Source organism: Gordionus sp. m RMFG-2023, chromosome 1 (genome assembly GCF_954871325.1).
Source record: "Gordionus sp. m RMFG-2023 chromosome 1, tfGorSpeb1-WG-v2, whole genome shotgun sequence".
NCBI classification, from domain to species: Eukaryota; Metazoa; Nematomorpha; class Gordioida; order Chordodea; family Parachordodidae; genus Gordionus; species Gordionus sp. m RMFG-2023.
This window is the reverse complement of record NC_088775.1, coordinates 47071310-47094893: the sequence shown is the minus strand read 5'-3', so window position 1 is coordinate 47094893 and position 23584 is coordinate 47071310. Positions and strand designations below refer to the sequence as shown.

The 23584-nt window shown below is 27.8% G+C and overlaps 1 protein-coding gene across 1 annotated transcript; it reads right to left on the bottom strand.

The window, feature by feature from the left end:
* Positions 1-1939: 1939 nt before the first annotated feature.
* Positions 1940-2467, bottom strand: LOC135926401 (uncharacterized protein DDB_G0287625-like). Its single transcript, XM_065462269.1, has one exon. It carries the CDS (start codon positions 2465-2467, stop codon positions 1940-1942), a length of 528 nt encoding a protein of 175 aa, XP_065318341.1.
* Between the last annotated feature and the right edge of the window lie 21117 nt (positions 2468-23584).

Here is a 23584-nt window from a genome sequence, read left to right as displayed (position 1 = left end):
TTTACCACTGTCATGGCAACCCCAAATTTGGCCCATAAATTTTTTAATACTTTTATCACGATCTGGGTTGTTAATCCTTTTACTTCCTCATATTCTACCCATTTAGAAAAAGCATCTACCACTAATATATATTTTTTATTTTCGAAGTCAAAGAAATCCAAATGGATACACTCCTAAGGCTGCGCTGTCTTCGACCACACACTTTCTTTATCTTTTCGGGGCATCGGAGCCCAAGAATTACATCTAACACAGGTTCGACTGATATTTTCAATGTCTCGGTTCATTCCTGGCCACCAAACATATTCTCGTCCCCACTGTTTCATTCTTTCCATTCCTTGACGCCCAGCATGAATCATTGCCATTCCCGCTTCTCTTAGTTTGATTGGTATAACACTCCTATTTCCTTGCACCAAATATTCATCTATTATCGCTAATTCCCTCTGTACATATTTAGGTCTTGTCTCTATCCCGCCACATTTTCTGTCCCTTAAGGCACGCTTTGATCCGTCTCAATTCCCTATTTTCAAAGTCACTCTTTTAATCTCTTCCCATGTTACTGGCCCGCCTCTAGATATTCCTGCCATGGTCCGAATCAGCCCTTGTTCAATTTTTTCCTCCCTTTCCTCTTGTTCTTTCTCCTCCAAATCTTCCCCAGCTCCGCATCTGGATAAAATGTCTGGTAAATAAATTTCCCTCCCTCGTCGATATTTCACTTGGAAATCAAAACTGCCTACGAGCAATAACCATCTCTGCAGCCTAGGCGATAGCATTAGTTCTTTGTTGTCTTTCCTGAATAGATTCACCAATGGCTTGTGATAAATAATAAATCTGCACCCGATCAGATAATCACGGCACTACGTTAATCCGGAAATACCGGCCAATGCTTCTTGCTCAATCACTGAATACCTGGTCTCTGCCGCTCTAAAAAATCTTGAGAAAAATAACACAGCCTTTCTACCCCATCAATAAAATGCAAAAGCGCTTCTCCAACACCTTTATTGGATGCATCTACCGCCAATATCACTCCAATTCATTATTAAAGCACACTAAAACGGGTTCCTTTCCTATTTGGCCTTTTAATTCTTCGAAGGACTCTTCTTGTTCATTTGTCCACTCACATTTTCTCCCTTTCTTTAATAATTGATATAAGGGCGCTGCTACTTGAGCAAATCCTTTCACGAACCGATGATAATAATTTACCATCCCCAAAAATGCCTGTACTCTGGTTTATTACTGGGTCTTATCATATTATTAATTCCAGTCATATTTCTGTACACCGGCCGCACCTCCTTTCCTGTGATCTTGTGCCCCAGATAAGTCACTTCGGTCACCCCAACACGCTTCTCCCCGCTGGCTCTCAATCCTTTCTCCTTGATTCTTCGAAATACTTCCTCTAATCTCTGTTCATATTGTTCGGGATTTCTTCCCGTCACCAAGACATCATCCATATAGTAGAAAACTCCCTCCATTCCCTGAAAAACCGCAGCCATCGTACGCTGAATGGGAGCTGAAACAGGAAGTCCGAATGGAATCTACAAAACGCAAACAATCCTTTTGGCGTAGTAATCGTTAACAACTTCCTCACCTCCGGCTTTACCCGTAATTATTGATATGCATTAGAGAAATCCACCTTTGAAAAATAAACACTTCCTTTTAGACTAGCTAGTATTTCTTCAATTCTTGGCAAGGGATACTTAACCTCCACCACCCACGGATTTACTGTAACTCGAAAATCTGCACATAAACGAAGTTTCCCATTGGCTTTCTTCACGGGCACTAAAGGAGTCGCCCATTCACTATATTCCACCGGACATACAATACCTTTCTGTACCCATTAATTCAATTCCAATTTTACTTCCTTTCTCCATTCAAACGGTATCCTCCACTTTTCCTTCCTCCTCGTAATATCACAACCCCTTTAATTGGCTCCAACGTGCCCCTAATTTCTACCTACTTCTTCTCTTGAAACATTGTTTGCGCCTTCTCCCCCTGAATTTCTTTCCCCCATTTTACTTTTAGGATTCTTCTTCCCTATTTCGCCCTTGGAGTTATTCTCTTTTATTTCCGTTCTATCATTACCTCCCTTTACTCTGCTCCTCGAACTATTTTCCCTTATTTCGCTCCTAGAATTATCGCTCCTTGTTACCCTCCTGGAATTATTTTTCCTTAGTTCGCTCCTTAAATTATCGCTCCTTGAATTATTTTGACCTGTTCCGCTCCTTGAATTATCGCTCCTTGAATTGACGCTCCTGGTTTTGCTCTTGGAATTGTTCTTCCTTGTTGCGTTTCTAAAATTATCGCTTCTGGTTTCTCTCCTAGAATTATTTCTCCTTGTTTCACTCCTTAAATTATCGCTCCTTGTTTCGCTCCTTAAAATAGCGCTCCGTGTTTCGCTCCTTGTTTCGTTCCTTGTTTCGTTCCTTGTTTCGCTCCTAGGAAGATTTTCGCTGGTTCCCTCATTAAACATGGTCTCAATTCCAGGCAACACATTCTCTCTCAAGGTCATAACAGCATATTCCTCACTCGTTATTGGTACAAATATTCCCCACCATGAAAATACTCCCCAAAAACTCTACCATGGACCAATTCAAGTGATCCAATCCCAATCCATCACCGCTTCTATATTCCGATTAATAATCCATAAATCCAATATTTCCACCCTTTCCTCTGATGTCGCCACTATCTCTACCCTATCTATGGCTGCCAACAAAGTTCCATCAAAGTGCCTTATTCTCAACCCCTCATTCTCTATCCTTTCCCCAGGCCAAATACTTTGATATCCATTATAACCAACAGCTCCTATATCAAATAACATGGGAACCATTCTTCCCCCAAATTTATTATGACTCTAGGACAAGGACCATGGACTATCCCCTCTTGTAGCATATTTACTATCCCCTCTTGTAACATATTTAGGCATCCCTCTTTATTTGTTTTTCGCCGATTAAATCCCTCCTCCGTACCCCCTAACCATCTCGCCCCGACCTGCAATTTTTTCACTATCATGTAGTCACAAATTCTCACAATCCCTCGCCAAATGACCACCCTTTCGGCATGAAAACATTCCATATTTTTCTCCCCTAACTCTCTGACATTAACTGCCCGCCCCTCTTCCATACTCTCCCGATCAATAGTCCTCACATTTAAAGCATTCGGACTCATCCCTCTCTGTGGAAAACCACTTTTGTTACTGTAATTGTTCATATTACATTCCTCCTTATTATGCCTAAACCTACCACCACCCGCACATCTTAATCTCTCTTGTTTACCCGGACAGTAAGGGGCTATATGTCCTAATTTTCCACAACCGAAACACTTAGCCTCCCGGCACTCTCTGAGCATATGACCTGATTTACAGCAATTATAACAACTCATTAGCCCTCTTCCCTGAGATTCAAAATTTTGTCTCATTTCTACTCTCCTTCCCCGAGAATTTTCTCTGGGCTCTCTATACGGTCGCAACACTTGATTATTTCCAAAATTTTGTTTCTCAGAGCCATATATATATTACTATTTATATTGCTATCCGTCCACCCTTTAATTAACTCCTGAACAGGTAACCAAGTAACCTTACCCATCATATCCTCCTCTCCATTATGTCCCTCAATGGTCAAAGTTTGTCCTTTAATTCTAACGCTGCGACTCCTTTTCATTCTCTTGTCCCAAACTAAACTACATATTCAAATTAATAGTATAACCAACGCTCCAAAAATATTATACTGAACCTCCCAGAATTTAACAAATTTTAAACTTTTCATCACGGCGTTATAAAAAATTTATGATCAATTTCAAAATAAAAATCTTGGTTATCTGTAATGTCAACAAGTAAGATACTATAAGTAACGTAAATAAGCCAATGATGCACATATACATGCACATTTAATAGGTCAATGGATGACAAAATTCTTGTAAATTTCCTGTAACAGATTTATGTTTAAAAGTATTTGGGCAGCACATTTTACAATTTTTGATAAATATCGTCTAAGAGCTTTATATTTGCAAAAGTTTTGGCAGCACTTCCGTGTAGCTGGCTTAATTTCTAAAATTTTGGGCGAAATTGTCTATTAGCCATTTACTTGGAAAAATGTGGGCAGCACTTCCGTGTATTAGGCTTAATTTATAAAATTTTGGGTAAATTTGTCTAACAGATTTATATTTGGAAAAATTGGGCAGCACTTCCGTGTATTAGGCTTAATTTCTAAAATTTTGGATAAATTTGTCTAACCGATTTATTTTTGGAAAAATTTGGGCAAATTTGGGCAGCACTTCCGTGTATTAGGCTTAATTTCTAAAATTTTGGATAAATTTGTCTAACAGATTTATTTTTGGAAATATTTGGGCAGCGCTTCCGTGTATTAGGCTTAATTTCTAAATTTTGGATATATTTGTCTAATAGATTTATTTTTGGAAAAATTTGGGCAGCACTTCGTGTAACAGGTTTTTACTGGCCAAAATTTTGGGCAGCACTTCCGTGTATTAGACCTTTGTGGTTACACCAACATAATAAGTGCGAAACTCTCGGGTATCCTAAACCTAATAACTTCCGAACCAATTGGGTATTTTACACCTAATAACTTCCAAACCAATCGGGTATTTTACACCTAATAACATCCGAACCAATCGGGTATACACGAAGGCGCAAGTTATTGGCCACCAATATTTTAAAAGTCAATATTTTAAAAGTCAAATACTAAATACTAATGTAAAAATTATACTGTATATAATTTAAATTCTAAATATTAATGTAAAAATTATACTGTTTATAATTAATGTTTTAAAAGTCAAATATGTTCTTACTTGATACCTTTGTTCTTATTCTTTAACCTTTTTTTTGTTTTCAAGAAATCTCAAATAATAATTTTTCCCTTTTTTTCACAAGACACAAGAAATGGATGAATGAATTTTTTTTAAAAAAATATAAAAAACGCAATAATAATTTTTATTTCTTTTTTTCTCTATATATATATCTATTTAATTAATGCATAATAATAAACAATATAATTTTTTATAATTTTAAAAATAGCAATTTTTTTTACAATCACAAGAATGAATGGGCAAAAAAATCAAAAAAAAATATTAATCACAGAATAAAATGCTTATTACACAAAATGACTCCATGCTAACACGATACACAAAATATCTATTTTTACCCATTTGCCTTAAAAAAATTCAAAAAACTTCAAAAATAACGATTATAACAATTGTCACTTTCCTGTAGTACATCTTCACTGAAATTTTAATTTAATATGTTAACAATATCTATTTTTACCCATTTGTTTTAAAAAAAATTATCAAAAATAACGATTATGACAATTGTTACTTTCCTGTGGTACATCTTCAATGAAATTTTAATCTAACATGTTAACAATATCTATTTTCACCCATTTGCCTTAAAAAAATTCAAAAAAGTTCAAAAATAACGATTATGACAATTGTCACTTTTCTATGGTACATCTTCTTTGAAATTTTATTTTTACATCTTAATAATAAAAATTATAGACTATTTACGACGCAATAAATCAAATAAGTTAAAAAATAACGATTATTACAATTGTCACTTTTCTGTGTTACTTACATTACATCTTCATTGAAATTTTAATATAAATTTTTTTTTAAATATAAATTTTTACTCATATATGTCAAAAAAAGTTCAAAAAAAATAACAATTATGAAAATTGTCTGAATTTTTATTTTAATTTAACATGCTTAATAACATTATAAAATATGAAGATCTTTGAAGATCGTTAATCTAAAATATTTTTAAATAAAAAATCTTCAAATTTGACAAGATCGTTGCTCGAAATTTTTTAAAAATAAAAGATCTTCAAAGATCGATCGTTGCTCAAAATTTTTTAAAATTTAAATATCTTCAAAGATCTTGCTCAAAAATCTTCAAAGAAGATCTTTTGTACAACTCTGATTCATTAACTCTTTTAATTGATAAACTAAATTAGTTAAAACATTTCATTACAATTATTTCGAAATTACAGATAATACATTCATTGCCTTCTTGTAAGAATTATGTAGTATATGCAGTGGCGTAGACAAGGGGGGGGGGGGGTTGAATCCCCCCCCATAACCTCCGAAAAAAAAAATTTTTGAAATTTTTTTCTTATTGCGAATAATTTTATTTAAAAAAGTGTTTCAATTTATAAATAAATTTATATACGATATCAAAATGAAATATATTTAAAAAAAACAAATAAGAATATTCAATCTTAAATGATCACATTGTTTAAAAATATATATTAAAAATTATATGAACTAAAATATTTACCACAATTTTTGTGAGATATCGGATGCTTTAAAAGCCATCTCTATGAATCAAAAGATATCAATATCTAATGTATTGAATAAAAAGAATTTTGATATTGTTACAACCAACAGAGCAATATAATAATTGATACAATCATTTGGTTAGGGAGGCAGGGCTTAGCATTAAGAGCTCACAGAATATCTGCTGGCCCCTTCACACTTACATACTCTTCTCATAATGAAGTGAATTTCAAGGAATTGTTGAAACTTTTATGTAATAATAATGATAAATATATAAAGCTTTTAGAAAGATCTGCTAAAAATGCTACCTACCATACCTTAGACCAAGTTTTCAAAAAGAAATAATAGCCATATGCAATAGGTTCATATTGAAAGAAATTTATTCAAAAGTGAAAGCATCACCAATTTTTAGTGTTTTGGCGGATGAGACTTCGGATGTTGGTAGCATAGAGCAATTATCCATAGCAGTAAGGTTTATTTAATGGAATCAGGTGATTTCAAAATTAAGAAACACTTTTTTCAAATCAAAGACGTTAGCCAAAAAATTTATCTACTAGATTTAAATTTAAATCTAATGAGAGGCCAAGGATATGATAGAGCTCCCTCGATGAGAGGTCATGTTAAAGGGGTGCAATCAAGAATTAGAGAGCTTTATAGCACAGCTCTATATGTTCACTGTAGTTCACATTACCTAAATTTGATGATATATGAGGCATGCAAAATTCGAGACATCCGGAACAGTTTACGTAAAAATATTTTAATTTAATTGGAATTTATTGGATTTTATTATGTATTATAGATATCTTTTTATAATTCTAATATATTTTTCAAAATATAGAAACAATATCGTCAGTTTGTGACTTTTTTACACCACCCAAGAAGAGGAAGCCTTTTAACCGAACGTTTATGATATTGATTCAAATAATCAAAAAAAAACTAAAAAGATTTTGCCTAACTATTTATTGAAAGACAACAATTAGTGAGACTTATCTAATTATATTAAGTTATTTTTGCAGTGCTCGAATCCTACATATCAAGCAAAGTGAAAATCTTTTGCAGGCTATTACGAAGCCACATTTTTAATATCAATTCAATGTGTAAATATTTTCTTAATTTAAACATATGATTTTAGCAAACGCTACATAAAATTGATTTGGATTTAAGGGAGATTATGAATAGGGCAAAGGATAACGTTGAAATATTAACAAATATCAGAGATAATGTGGATGAAAATTTCATGAAATATACGAGAAAGTAAAAGAGATCGTTAATATGTTTGGGATTGAAATTTTTAAACCTAGAGTAGTTTTTAGACAATCCAATCGCTTAAATATTGATGCATCTACGATTGAGGATTTTTATAAAATAAATATTTTATTCACCTTATTGATACATTTTTATTTCAATTAAATGAAAGATTTATTAATCACAATTTTATTTTAAAAAGCTTTTATTTTCTTCTGCCAGTTATGTCTGAATTATTGATTACACTTGAAACGCGAGAGGATATTAAGAAAATCTCATTTTATTCTGATGATTTATCAGGATCGCATGATATGTTACTTTGTGATGTCGTATTTTGATATAAAAATCTTGATAAAATAGAATACTCTTTGAGACCAAAAAACGCTTTGCACTTTGCAGGTCTTTTCCATGTGTAATTGCATATTAGATTCTCTGCCTATTTTTAATAAAAGTATTGCATTAGCAATATGAAGATTCATTTATTGTTAAATTATATATTTTTTTTAAATACCGTACAAGAATTACTTATATTTTATTCAATTATATATTTTTTAATATAGTTATATAAATAAATTTTTAATATAATAATCTATATAAAATTTCTACATTTTAAAATTTATTTTATTGTATTTTATCATTAAAATAAATAAGGGATGTTATTTATACTATAGTATTTTTACAATAAATAAGATCTATAATGAAATTCTCTTAAATTTAATTAAAATAATTATTTAACACTCAATAAGATATATTGAGTGATAATAAAAAATGGAAGGTTTGGGAGGGGGGGGGGGGGATTTTTTCTGGATGGATTAATTTACAATTTATTAAACATTGATAAAAAATTTTAGAATAATGTTTCCAGCCGCTTATTAATCATAAATTTGGCCAAAATTCTGTTACTAATATTCTTTCATTTATGCTGACTACTATAGTGTAGAGTTGTTAAACGGCTCGTTTTGAGCCGATTTTTAAAAACGCCTAACTCAATATTTTAGTCAGAAAAATATTGCCTAAGCCTTGAGATTTTGCTAATAGATGTTCAAACCTCTGTTCCTTCTACAAAGAAAATCTTTAGGCTTGCTTAATATTATTCAGGATGAAATATTGAGTTAATCGTTTTTAAAAATCGGCTCAAAAAGAGCCGTTTAACAACACTAATAGTGATTCGACACTAATAAAGCACATAATATTAGCAAAATTTAGAAATAGGGTTTGGGGGCGAAGCCCCTCCTAAAATTTTAAACCCCCCTCCCCCCCCCCCCATGGATAAATCCTGGCTACGCCACTGAGTATATGACATATAGAGCCAATTGGTATTAAGTCAACATTGTGCTGCCTCAATTCTGTAAATACACTCTGTGTTTTGTCAAAATTCACTGAGGCATTTATCACCGCAGAAAGCTGACATGCAACTCATTGTTAATCTCGAAAAGTGGTGTCACTAGGGAGGGGCGCGCAGGGGCTCGAGCCCCCTGAAAAATTTAAATAGCCCTCTGAAGCAAAATTTTTTTTTAATGGCTCTTAAATATCCCCTTGAACTAAAAATAAATTTTTTTGATTGCGCCCTCAACGATTTCTTTTATAATTCTATTAAGTAATATATATATTTAATTTAATTTAAAAATTAATGAGACTATCTAAATTTTTAATGAATGAATACTTTTAATTATTAGATTAGATTAATACATATATTATATTTTCACTATATCAGCTTGAAATCAAATATGTTAAAAATAGAATATCAAATCAATATTACTCACTAAATATTAATTTAGCATTAACAGTTGAAGCTTAATTGACTTTTATTATTTAAATTAAAATATAATCCTAATTAAATTAATATAATCAGTTATTAATTGAAAATTAACAAATTTAATATTGTAATTACCCGAGTAAATCCCTAATCAACTATAATATTCATTTTTAATTTTAATTACCATCTCTTCCTATAAATATTTTCAAGGTCCAAATAAGAATAAGATATTTCTTCATAAAAAGTAAGTAGACATATAGTTTAGAATCCTCTACTATATATAATTGATTATAAAATATTAGAAAATGCAAAGGTAAAATGTAGTGTTGTAAAACGGCTCATTTTGAGCCGATTTTTTAAAACGGCTAACTCAATATTTTAGCCAGAAAAATATTGCCTAAGTCTTGAGATTTCGATAATATATGCCTAGATCTTTGTTCCTTCTATGAGCAAAATCTTGACGCTTGCGTAATATTTTTCTGGACGAAATATTGAGTTAGCCGTTTTTAAAAATCGGCTCAAAACGAGCCATTTAACAACATTAGTAAAATGCCACTTTTACAGACATATTTGACAGTTATATTATATATTACAATTAATATTTTTATAAATTTTACTAATAAATACTTTTGATAATAAATATAAGTAACAATTAGCATTAAATTCTTTAACGCCATTTTATTTATAATATTATTAAAAATTAAACATCCTATTATTCATCCCACAATGGATGTAATAAATTAGATATATTTTCTTCTCTTTTTTTTTACATGTTTTTAGGAAAGTTATTTTTTTCTTCTTTGAAAAACAGTTTTGAGTTAAATTTTTAAAACGAGTATATTTTGATATTATTACAAACTATTATTATTTTAAGATATAATATACCAACTAGAGATGGTGCGACAATAATATATAAAATCTTACATGCTTTCATCATATCACTCCGGTTCTTATTTTATATTTACAAAATGTCTCATTTCTAATAAATATGAAATTCAGAAAAATTGTTCCAAGTTTGCAAATCATAAAAATGTATTATATATTATATAAAACCCGGCCGAAGACCGGACAAAAGCTAGCCGAAAGCCCGCAAATCAGGGGGCATAGGGGGCGAAGCTCCCATAATTTTTTTTAATTGAGCCTCCTGAGATTGTAAAGGCTAGCGACGCCCTTGATCTCGAATATGCTATATTTACCATTATATGGTTAACTAAGTCTTTGGATTTTTACTATCTGAGGAAAAAAAATTTAATAGTTTTATTGAAACACCCTTATTTTTGTTGAAATAGCGGAGGATCGTGGGAAATGTTTTGATATTTCTCTTATTAGATGCATCTGTTAGAATTGCATATGTCCATCTTTCCAACAAAAATTGACCTCCTGGATTCAGGTCCTAAAACATTAGTGATAGCCTTGCTCATTTTTATTCTACAACAAGTAAAGTTTTCACTTATCTTGGAGTCGTTAAATATTATGGAGAAAAGATTCAACCCACATTGTGATGATAAGTAGTCATAGGCCTAGCCAGGGAAGAACAACGGGAAATCCCCCCCTTCAGAAATTTATCACTTTTTTGTGAATATCATTTTAAGCTAATAAAAAATATCCCCCATAGTCCTCCCCCCACTCTCTGACCTCCAAAAATGTATGCATATATCTTAAACAATAATTTGAAAGAAAGAATGTAAAAGTTGATATTTTTTTATAAAACTATTTACCATAATTTATACATTTTTGGGAAAAAGCATTTTTATATATGGAATATAAGCCAAAGATAAGTCTTAAGACAAAAGTGAAATGTATTATAATTATTAATAATAGATCCATATAATTACTAAATAATATAATATTTCAAATATAATTTTTTATAAAGCGAAAAATTTTACGTCATACGTCATAATAAGCGCAATCGCCCTTTATCGCTATATGAAACAGCAGAGCTACTCTTGGACTATCTCGCCCCATCTATATGGGTTAAGAAATTTGGGGGTAGCCTATGAGATGAGCCCATCCACAATTTATGGGCAGGCTGCAGTTACCTGTGCGCGCAAGAGGCGAACACTTGCTTAAACGCCTACGGGAGATAAGAAGAGAGAGAAAAGGCCGTACCCGATTAAGTAAAATGTATATTATAGGGAGGGGTATTGGTTAATTTTAAGTTTATGGTCTATATTGAATTTGTTTATTTAATATAAATATGATATATTTTGTAAATCTATGAAAATTTACATTTGTGTATATTAATATAACAGCTGAAAATAATGGGTTATAATAATAAACCAGTTCATGCAACTCAAGGAAATTTTTTAATTGGTTGTGAATCGAATCGCTATAATTTATTGTCTTAATAAAAGTAAAATATAATTATAAAACTATTGATAAAATTAAATCATAAATTAAATAAAAAAATTAAAGCACAATACAAACAGTGGAATATTATATGTCGTAGATTTACAGTATATCTAATTTTATCAATTATCATATGATAATCAAGTAATTTTTACCAATATAGCGAATTATATATTTTACAGAAAACTATAAAATATTGATAAGGACATCAGAAAATATCTTTTAAAGACATTGTGGGATGAATAATATGAAGATTAATTTTTAATATTATTTTTTATTTAAAATAAATAGATGGCGTTAAATAATTGAATGCAAATTGTTGCTATATTTAATTTATTACCAAGAGCATTGTTTAGTAAAATTTGTTAAAATATTAACTGTAATAATTCTCTAACTGTCAAATATGAAAGTGGAATTTTACCTAGTATTTAATTTTTTAATTCCCTTTCCCCCTTAGGAATATCCTGGCTACGCCTAAGGTAGTTCTGTAAATGTTGTACTACGTGATAAGTGTATACCATTTCCGCAACTGTAATCTGTATTATTTCTTATTTTTGTATTGCAATAGATGTAGACACACTCCCTTGCACAATTTGATTGAACTATAAATATGATTATTATCATTGAAATAAGTACAATATTACCTTATTATGTATTTGTAATATATTATAAATATAAATTTTATATTGTAGATTTGATTTTAATCTACAATTTATTGTAATAGTTAAATAGATAAACGATTTTGTAAAAGTATATAATAATTTCTTATTGGAAACACATAATATATTTTATTACATTAAATCAGGACACTTTCAGCGGCTTAAAAGAATTACGACATACTCATTTCATTTCAGTATTTAAATAAACGTGATACGTTATAAGTAAGCACCTAGCAATATAATGTGATATACAAACACATATGAAAATGATGAAATATGAATGATGATGTTGATTTATTATAAAAATAAAACATGATAAAGATAAGGATAGAAACAAATTTACAAACTAAACATGTGTTTGAATAATTATTTAAATTTTTTTAAAAAATATAAAAATAGTCAATTACTGTTTCTCAATATTATTATTTATATATTAAAAATTTTAAAATGCTAAAAAAAATTGTGCGGGAGAAATTTAAAAATTGCGGCAAATTTCCAATTGCGATAGTTTTACGGGAGTTATATGTCAGCGTGTCAACTATTCCAGGAGTCTCCCGCTGATTTGGGGGGGGGGGAGACTTGACAACCCTGCTCCTGTATCTAATAAAAAGAATTTCTCCCTTTCTCCTACTCTTATCTTAATTCTCGGGTTTATTCAATTCTGCACACATTTTCTGTTTCAATTTCTTTTACATTCATTTTTTCATAATTTATCTTTATTTATACATCAACTATATCGGTTTCATTTATATAAATTATAATTAAAAAAATCAGACAAATTATTTATTTTATTATTTATAACATAATTCTTTATCTCATTTAGTCATTTATTACATTATCTATAAAAATTAAAAAAATATATATTTAAAAATTGTGTACAATATAAGAATAATATATCTCTTTCATTCACTTATCATATTTCCATTTTTTTGATTCTTAGAAAATGATTTAAATTTATTAAACTAATCATTAATTCAAATAAAAAGCAACAATAAAATCAAGTTTCAAAATATAAAATTTTTTATAAATCTTACCATTTTTAAAATATTATTTTGGGTATGGCTAAATATTGCATTGCTAAAATGCATTGCTAAAAAGCAATTAATCATAAATTTTTCCTTTACAAATCTTAATCTACCCAAAGCAATAAAAACAAACCAAATTCCACAACTGATACTTCCAAAACCTACCATTCAGAAAAATCTTAATCTACCCATATCAATAAAATCAGATAGATATTCCTGCGCAACAATCATTAGTACAAGAACATTATTGTGGCTTGCTCAACACTAAATGATAAATATTTCCAATTTTAAACCTATATATTCCTCCAAATAATGTCCATTGCTTATCTTCTATTATTATTATCCTCAAAAAACGTCAATCAAATTTAACCAATAGTATTCTTTTAAAAAATATTTGTCCAATGATAATCTTCATAGCAATTTTAAGCCAATAATAATTCCCATTCCGTGTGATTTATAATATGACGAATATATTCACATGGATAACTATCATCATTCCAGAGGTATGTGATGGTATATGGAAAACTTTAAAAGATATCCTTCAATTTTTAAAATTATGACAAACACTGGGTGCGGTCTCGTCCGGTGCAAAAATGTTGAAGTGATAGTACTGCATTGTATGGGTTGAATCATTAATAAAAAATAATACTATATCATACTGATCAGGTAAATTTTTTTATTTAATTATATCTTTATTTTACAGATTCTTTGAACAATAAATCTCAATATTGATAGTAATCTTTATGACCTACACAAAATTTAAACTTAAAATCAGCCATCACCCACCCTTAAAGTAATTAAATTATACTGTAGTTCTCGGGTATAGGTTCTTTTTCTGCCCCACTCCCTTTTTAAAAAGCTTATAAAGGTTTAAGTAACATTTTTCGAAATGTTGCACCTACAAGTACGTGCGGCTTGCCACGTATCACGTAAGAGATATCCCCAACTGAGAAAGAATTAAATTTAGATTTTAGTAAATTTTTAAATTGCACAAGAATACTTTGAGAAATATGGATTTCCAAACTTCCTTGGCTCATTTTAAAATTATAAAGCTTTATTACATTTTAAGATACAATTGTTTAGTTTAGCTTATATAAATAAGATGTGAAAATAAAGTAATGATGGCATTTTCAGAAATAGTAGCTTATATCAAAGTAAATTTTTAATATTAATGAATAATTTTTAATTATTTAAGAGTTAGAAAATCAAACATTTTTTATTCCTCCTCCTAAATCTAAGTATATCATAGTTCCATATGTAATTATATGAAAAATATCAGTCCAGAAGAACAACAATATGCATTTAATGCACTGAATAGACACCTAATATTATACATATTCCTGAATATTTAGGGATCAGTAGAACTTTAAATGCATCAAGTACCAATTCAATAGGAATAAGAGATTTATATAAATACTATTTTAATTCTTGAATTTATGTATAATTCAGGGGCGTCGCTAGCCTTTACAATCTCAGGGGGCTCAACTAAAAATTTTTTTACCAATTTTCGGGCCTTCGGCCGGGTTTAATATTACTATATTATACTTTTGTAAAATTAGCTAACTCTGAAAATTACTTCTGAATTTTATATTTTGTCATTTATTATATTATGCATACAAAATAAACTGGCATATAAATAAAACAATACAAGACATTTCTAAAAATAATATTTTTTAATACAAAATCTATTTATTACAGTATAAAATATTTTCGCTGATATAAAATATTTGGCGTCTAAAATTGCAATTGATAAAAAAGGTTGATTAATATATATGCCTCAATTGATAATGGTTTTTAAAAACCACATAAGGCTATATAAATCTTAAAACTTACATTGACAAAAGGTCATGAAACTAGACTTGTGCGCCGATGTCTCAATCAACGGCGACGGATTTTTTAAATTTTTTTATCGGCGTTCGGCGGCGCGCCGATTTTCCCGCCGCCTACTAAATTTTTGGCGGCGGCGGCGCAATATTTATTAAAAAAATTTTTTAATAATATAAATTTGTTAAATTTTGTAATTGAAAAATAAAATATAAGTTGTAATAAGCTAGTAAATATATTTTTTTTCCAATAATATTAAGTAAAAATAGAATTTTAAATTATTTGATATTTAATGTAAAATAAAATAAATGTTTTTGAAAAATTTTTTTAAAAGATCTTATATCATCAAATTATGATTAATTATGATTAATTGCTTTTTAGCAAGACAGTATTTAGTCATACCCCTCCTATGGATATAAATTTGTTAAATTTTGTAATTGAAAAATAAAATTTAAGTTGTAATAAGCTAGTAAATATGTTTTTTTTCCAACAATATTAAGTAAAAATAGAATTTTAAATTATTTGATATTTAATATCAATTTTTCACTTATAAAAATTGATTTATATGTAAAATAAAAAAAATGTTTTTGAAAATTTTTTTTTTAAAGTTATTATTTCATCAAATTATGATTGAATATGATTAATTGCTTTTTAGCAAGACAGTTTAGCAAGGCAGTATTTAGTCATACCCAGTAATTTGTTCCAATACAACTCATACCTTTATATGGATTTCTTATATCAGATTCAATGCCTATATAAAATTTTATATTTAATTATATTTAAAAAATTAATACATCCTTAAATATCTATACATTGGGTCACACGTATATTACCAGATTGACCCACAGGTTTTACTTCTATTATATAAATAAAATATTTTATATTAAATATAAATTAATTTACCCATTTTTTTCTTTTCTACTGTCTCTACATTAGTCCGCTCATCAATAATCCTTCTTTCATCATTAACCAAGCAATCTAAATAAGATTAATTTTAAAATATATTTCATCAAATAATTTGTTCTAATACAACTCTTACCTTTATATGGATTACTGCTATCAGATTCCATGCCTATATAAAATTTGATATTTAATTATATTTAAAAAATTAATACATCCTAAGATATCTATACATTGGATCTCATATATATCTACAGATTGACCCACATGTTTATCTTTTATTATTTTATAAATAAATAATTAATTTACCTGTCTTTCTTTTAACCTTTTTGTTTTCACAATTTATATCTTTTAGAACCACAATTAATCGTCTTTCATTAAAGGTATAGTTTAAAATTAAAAAAATGTATTAAATTACTCACCATATGTTTTGTTTTTTTAAAAAAAAATGAATTTTTCACATGCATTTTAAAGTTTAAATATTGATTTTGAACTCGGATAATTAAAATATTAAATTTGAAATTATCAATTAATAAATGATTATATTTATTTAATTAGGGTTTAAAAATAATTAAAATAATAAAAATCAATTAAACTTCAATTATTAATGCTAAATTGATATAAACATTATGCATGGTATTGATATTCCATTTTTAATACAAAACTTGATTGCAAACTGACATAGTAAAAATATAATTTATACGTATTAATCTAATCTAATAATTAACATAGTAATTATTTAATAAATATCTATATAGTCTTATTAATTTTTAAATAATAAAATTAATATATTACTTAATAGAATTATAAAAGAAATCGTTCTTGTGGTAATTAAAAATTTATTTTTAGTTCAAGGGGATATTAAGGAGACTTTTTTTTAAAAAAATTTTACTTCAGGGGGCTATTCAAATTTTTCAGGGGGCTCGGGCCCCTGCGTTCCCCCTCTAGCGACGCCACTGGTATAATTTATCATTTAACACCATTATATTGGGGTTTCAGAAAAGATAAGAGAGATGCAAATATTTACTTATGCATAAAAATTACCTAATTGAAAGATATATAATTTTATAAAATTTAAATATTTAATAGATTATGGATGGATCCTTACTTAAGGGCTTTTAATAATGGAAGGCACAAAGCACACCTTGGTAACAAAAAACTCTCATTAGCAGGAATAAATTTTTAAATTATAAATTACAAATACAAATGAATAACAAATAAAAAAATTACTAAATATATACTTCAATAACATATTTTATAAAAATAATGGAAAATTTTAGAATAACCCCAAATAAATATAAATTTTTAAATAACACCTCATAAGATAGGAATATTTTGTATATTTTCTCATAACTTCATAATTGTAAAATGTATGTTATTCATAACTTATTGTAACATTTTTGATTAAATGTATAACCTTTTTGTTTTACTTATATATAATTTAACTATGATTGAAGTTAATCTTCTACTAATTGTTAACTAAGACATATCTTTTTATTTTTGCTATTGTAATTTAATAAGTGTCTTAAATTTAATTTTATATTTTGTAACTAAGTAATAAATCACTTGGAAGGGTGGTGGTTTGTTTAAAAAATTAAGATGAACATATATTCAGTATGGTACTTTAATATATCTTCATGAATTTCCATATAAAATGGCAAAAGAAATATGTACATATTAGACAGATTTATTTCTTATAAACCCCTTACATCAGACCTATTTTTCGTTTTCCTTGATTTGGGAAATATTTTTTACCATTATTATGGACTTGGACATAGCTTGAGAAACATTTTTCATATATTATAGTCTTAGATTCCTGTAGATTTTTTAATTTTATGGGGTAGAAATTGGCCTGAAAATTTCTTTTGAAGACATAGCAAGGCCTGATCAAAAACCAAGGCCCATGCAAATTTCATATTCTGATTGTATTTTTAAATTCCTTGTGACTTTATATATATATTTTATTTCAGTTCTCAACTATCAAAATTATTAAGGTCTTTGGCGAGTTTGACAAAATTTTCTCAAGTGCAAGGACCTGGCTTGGAAATTTTTTTAATATTGGGCATAGGCGTAATATTTAACACAAAGCTAATTTAAATATATTTTTATTCAAAAAATAGTATTCACTCTTAGTCTTAATGGGTTGGCTTTGGTCGAAGTGAGCTGGGTTAAAATAGAATAAAAAATAGATATGGTTTTTAGAGATTTACTTATCTCCAGGTTTGGGAAAAATTTTTAAAAATTACTATGAGTTGGCCAGGTTTGAGAAAATTTTTTTATAAAATTATTATGGGTTGGGCTGGGCTTGGAAAATATTTTTAAATGGGCTGGGCTTGGGGAAAATTTTTCAAAATTATTATGAGCTTGGACGCTTGATAATTTTTTTTATTATTAATTATGGGTCAGACATTGGCCTAAAATAATTTTTTTGCAGGCCTGGGCTTGACCTGATCAAAAAACCAAGACCCATGAAAATCTGATTTTGATTTTATTTAAATATTTTATTTCAGTTCTCAACTACCAAAATTATTATGATCCTTCATTGGGTTTGGAAGAATTAAAATTATTATGGCTTTGTAATTTGCATGGGAATTTTTTTAATACTAAATATTAGGTATAAGTGATCAGTAATATTTAACAAATAATATTGGTATTATCAGTAAAAGCTTTAAATTTATTCTACTCAAACCATAGTATTTACACTTAGTTTTAATGGATTGAACCTGGTTTGAAAAGGGGGGGGGGGGTAAAAAGAATAAAAATTGGATATTATTTTCAAATAACAGGTAACATATACCATAAAAATAAGAAGAAAATTATCATTCCACGTTTTTTGACGGGCTATCTACTAGTAACATTAAAAAATAAGATCGTTGATCTAAAATATTTTTAAATAAAAGATACGATCTTTGAAGATCGTTGCTCAAGATTTTTTTTAAAAAAAAATCTTAAAATATCTTGCTCAAATTTTTGAGCGAGATCTTGCACAAAAATCTTCAAAGTTTTGTACAACTCATTACATCTGTAGGATGAATAATAAAATGTTTAATTTTTAAAATTATTTATAACTAAATAGATAGCGTTAAATACTTAAATGTAAATTGTTACTATATTTATTATCAAAAGTATTTCAGTGGCGTCGCTAGTGGGGGGGGGGAGGGTGTTCGCAGAGGCTCGAGCCCCCTGAAAAGTTTGAATAGCCCCCTGAAGCAAAAAAATTTTTTTAATGGCTCCTTAATATCCCCTTGAGCTAAAAATATATGTTTTTAATTGCTCTCTAAATAATTTCTTTTATAATTCTATTGAGTAATATATAGATTTAATTTTATTAAAAAATTAATAAGACTATCTTAATTTTTATTAAATGAATACTATTTTAATTATTAGATTAGATTATTACATATAAATTATACTATGTCAGCTTGCAATCAAATTCTATGTTAAAAATAAAACAATATCACTCACTAAATATTAATTTAGCATTAACAGTTGAAGCTTAATTGACTTAAATTATTTAAATTATTATATAACCCTAATTAAATAAATATAATCATTTATTAATTGAAAATTAATAATTTAATATTTTAGCCTAGTTCAAAATCACTAATCATCTATATTATTGATTTTTCAATTTAATTATCATGTCTCTACCTAAGGCTGCATTCATAGTGGAGACGGATCCGTTTTTACATCCGTTCCGTCAAAAGTCAAACTCATTAAAAATGATATAAATGTTCATAGACTATAAAAAAATTGTAAGTAACGTTATAACGCTCTATAAGATTTGCCGGATCAAAAAGTCAAAATTTGCCGGATCCGTTTTTAAGACGGAAGGTATTGGAACACTATGAACATATATATCATTTTTAATGAGATTGACTTTTGACGGAACGGATGTAAAAATCGGATCCGTCTCCACTATGAATGCAGCCTAAAATTATTTTCAAGTCCAAATCCAAATAAGTATAAGAGATTTATTTATAAAAAGTAAGTAGACATATAGTTTATAATCCTCTATTATATATAAAAAATTTTTAAATATTAGGTAAAATGCCACTTTTACAGACGTATCTTACAGTTATATAATATATTACAGTTAATATTTTTAAAATTTTACTAGTAAATGCTTTTGATAATAAATATAAGTAACAATTTGTTTACAAATATTTAACGCCATCTATAATTTACAATATTTTCTTCTCTTTTTTATGTGTTTTTAGTAAGCTATTTTCTTTTTCTTCGGAATATAGATTTGAGTTAAATTTTTAATACGAATATAATTTTAATATTATTACAAACTACTATTATTATAAGATATATACCAACTAGAGATGGTGCGACAATAATATATAAAATCTTAATTGCTTTCATGATATCACTCTGGTTCTTATTTTGTAGTTACAAAATGTTTCATTTCTAATATGGAATTTTTGCCGTGTAAATAACTCAAGGCTTCAATATATCTGCATAATTTCTTTTAAAGGTTTTTAGTGTTTTTGTTTTATCAATTTATCTAACAGAATAAATTCTGATATGGGTTACCATCAGAGTTAGGCAGGTCCTCCAGAAAAAAATCTAATACAGATACGGATTCTTAATAAAAAAAATGAATCTTAGATACAGATACTAGTATCTTTTTCAAAATATCAAAAAGATACAAGATAAAAGATACTTGTATCTTTTACTAAATTAGAGTATTTTAAATACAAGATACTTTTAAATTATCATTACCAATTAAATTATAATAGTTTATAAAATACAGTTTTTATTATTTATTTGTGAAGAACATAGCATACACATATAAGAATGAATATTTGCAATAATTAATAAAATATTTATTAATGAATTAATTATAATAGGGATTTTAATATTAGTTTTTGCCCATTAATAGCTTAAACAGGGAAGGGAAAGTAATATATTTAATGGGAGTTGAAAATGTGCAAATAAGAAAAAAAAAATTAAATCAAATGTTTTAATTTATCATTACTTGTTTGTGATATTTTTTGTAATATCATATATATAAATATCATTTAAATCTCTTTTCAAATTTTTTTTATATATTTCTTGCAAAATTATTAATTATATATAAAAAATATGAAAATAATGTATAACATTATATTATAATTATTAAATACATAACAATTTTCTTTAATGCATTTTAAATTGATTAAATTTTGTAAATAAATGCTGTAATGTAATTTTACTTATATCATAAATAAATAAAAGTAACTAATAAAGCTAAATTCTACTTTATTATAATTATTTTATTAAGAGCCTTTTAAAAGTATCTAATGTTATATATCAAGTGTAGCTTAAATATTTCCTCTAATAAGAACTTGCTAAAATAATTATATATAAAATATATTAGGAATGTGCCGATATTTTTTACCGGATGGGGCCGACGTCACCCTTTAAAATATCGCTTATCGGCCAATATTATAAATTTGATCCGATATAAAATAGCTTCTTTAACAAAAATAAAATGTTATAAAATTTTTTAAAAATGTTATATCTAAGATCATTTATTTTTATAAATATAATCGAAATCCATTTTTATGTATATTTTTTTAATAATAATAAATAATTAATAAACATTCTGCCATATTGTTATTTTTTTGCGCATTCTGTTATAGTGTGCGAAATTTTCTTCAGAATCATCATAATATAATTTGTTATTACTTATTATGTATATATATAGATTAATGTTACTTATTATATAAAAGTGAAATGTTATTACTTACTTATTATATAAAAGGGATTATAAACTATAACTGATCATTATAATATATTTAAATGACATAAGTTATGGTATAGTTAAATTATAGACGTTATACTAATAAAAAGTATATTATTAATGAAAACCATTGGTATCTTTACAGAATACAAAATTAGATATGATATCGGATCGGTAATCGACCGATATCAATTTAATATCGGGAATATCGGATCGGCCTCCAAAAAAGTGGTATCGATACATCCCTAAAAAATATATATCCAATGATTTTAATTTGATATTCAACCATCTTCTATAAAAAATTTTAATAACAATTATCTAAGAGCGACTTAAGTATAGGTATTATTATGTTAATAATTATAAAATAAAAATGTATAATATACTTTAATATGTTTAATTAACAAAGTTTGTAGATGAGTTTGTTGAACCTGTAATAACTTTTTTACTTGTGCAATTTTGACATTCAGCTTGTACCTTGTTCTTTTTCAAATGAATTACCTTATAAAATTTTTCATCTAGAAATTTAAGATTCGGATTTGATTCAGGAGAACCTATCTCCATAATTTCATCTTCACTACTATGAATGTTAAACATTCTACAAATTAAAAAATATTACATATAAAATATATCCTTATCTTATTTAGTTTTGGTGTTGTTATTTTTAAATCAATCTTTGTGACCTATAAAACTTCCAACTAATTTTGGTTATCAATATATTTAAAATATAGCGGGAAAAAATAAAGAAAATAATACAAGATTCACGAAGAAAATAAAGTTACATTGTGTGATATGTAAATGTTTTAAACATGAATATTAAAAAGAATCTGTATCTGTATCTTTTTAAAGAAAATGAAAAAGATACAAGATTCTTTTCAAAATAAAGGATCTTAGATACAGATACTAGTGTCTTCTTAAATATGTCAATAAGATACTGAGTACCAGATACAAAAGGATCTTTTATCTTAGATACAAGTATTCGCGGTACTGCCCAACTCTGGTTACCATCGTGAGTGTCATGGCTAGGACTGCAAATTATCCAGCATCTTGTGTGGCTATGTATTTAAGATTATTACTACAGTGGCTGAGAGCATATGATCTCATATTTTAGATAAGCAATAATGGTCAACTGTGTAGTCGTTTATATATCATTAAAAATGGAAGATAATCTTTTAGAAATTTAATATCATACAAAAATTTCTCGATTACTTATCTAGCTTCCATCATGTCAACTAAGAGGAAGCTCTAACCACCATATAGTCTTATGATTTGGATTGGTTGTTTATATTCTCTTCTTCAAGAATTCTTGATTTGGTAAGGTCTATAATTTTTTTCTTATTAGTCCATTCTATTGTCTAAAATGGTAATAGAGAGTTTTATTAGTTTCATGACCTTTTGACAATGTAAGTTGCTAATATTATATTATATTATGTAGTTTTCTAAAACCATTATCAATAGAGGCATATATATGAATTAATTAACCTTTTTTATCATTTATAATTCTTTAGACGCAAAATTTTTTTATATCAACAATCGAAAATATTTTATACCATAATAAATAGATTTTGTATTAAAAAATATTATTTTTAGAAATGTCTTGTATTGTATTATTTTATAAATTTTAATAAAGTATAATATATTAATATAAAACCCTGCCGAAGCCCGGGCAAAAGAGGGCGCCCCCCATAGAAATTTCTTAGTTGAGCCCCCTGAGATTGTAAAGGCTAGCGACGCCCCTGAAGTATTTATTAGTAAAATTCATTATAATATTAACTGTAATATATTATATATCTGACAAATACGTCTATAAAAGTGGCAT

What these genes read in the sequence shown, in the direction of transcription:
- LOC135926401 (XM_065462269.1), bottom strand. Translation starts at nt 2,467, where the DNA reads ATGTTTAATGAGGGAACCAGCGAAAATCTTCCTAGGAGCGAAACAAGG.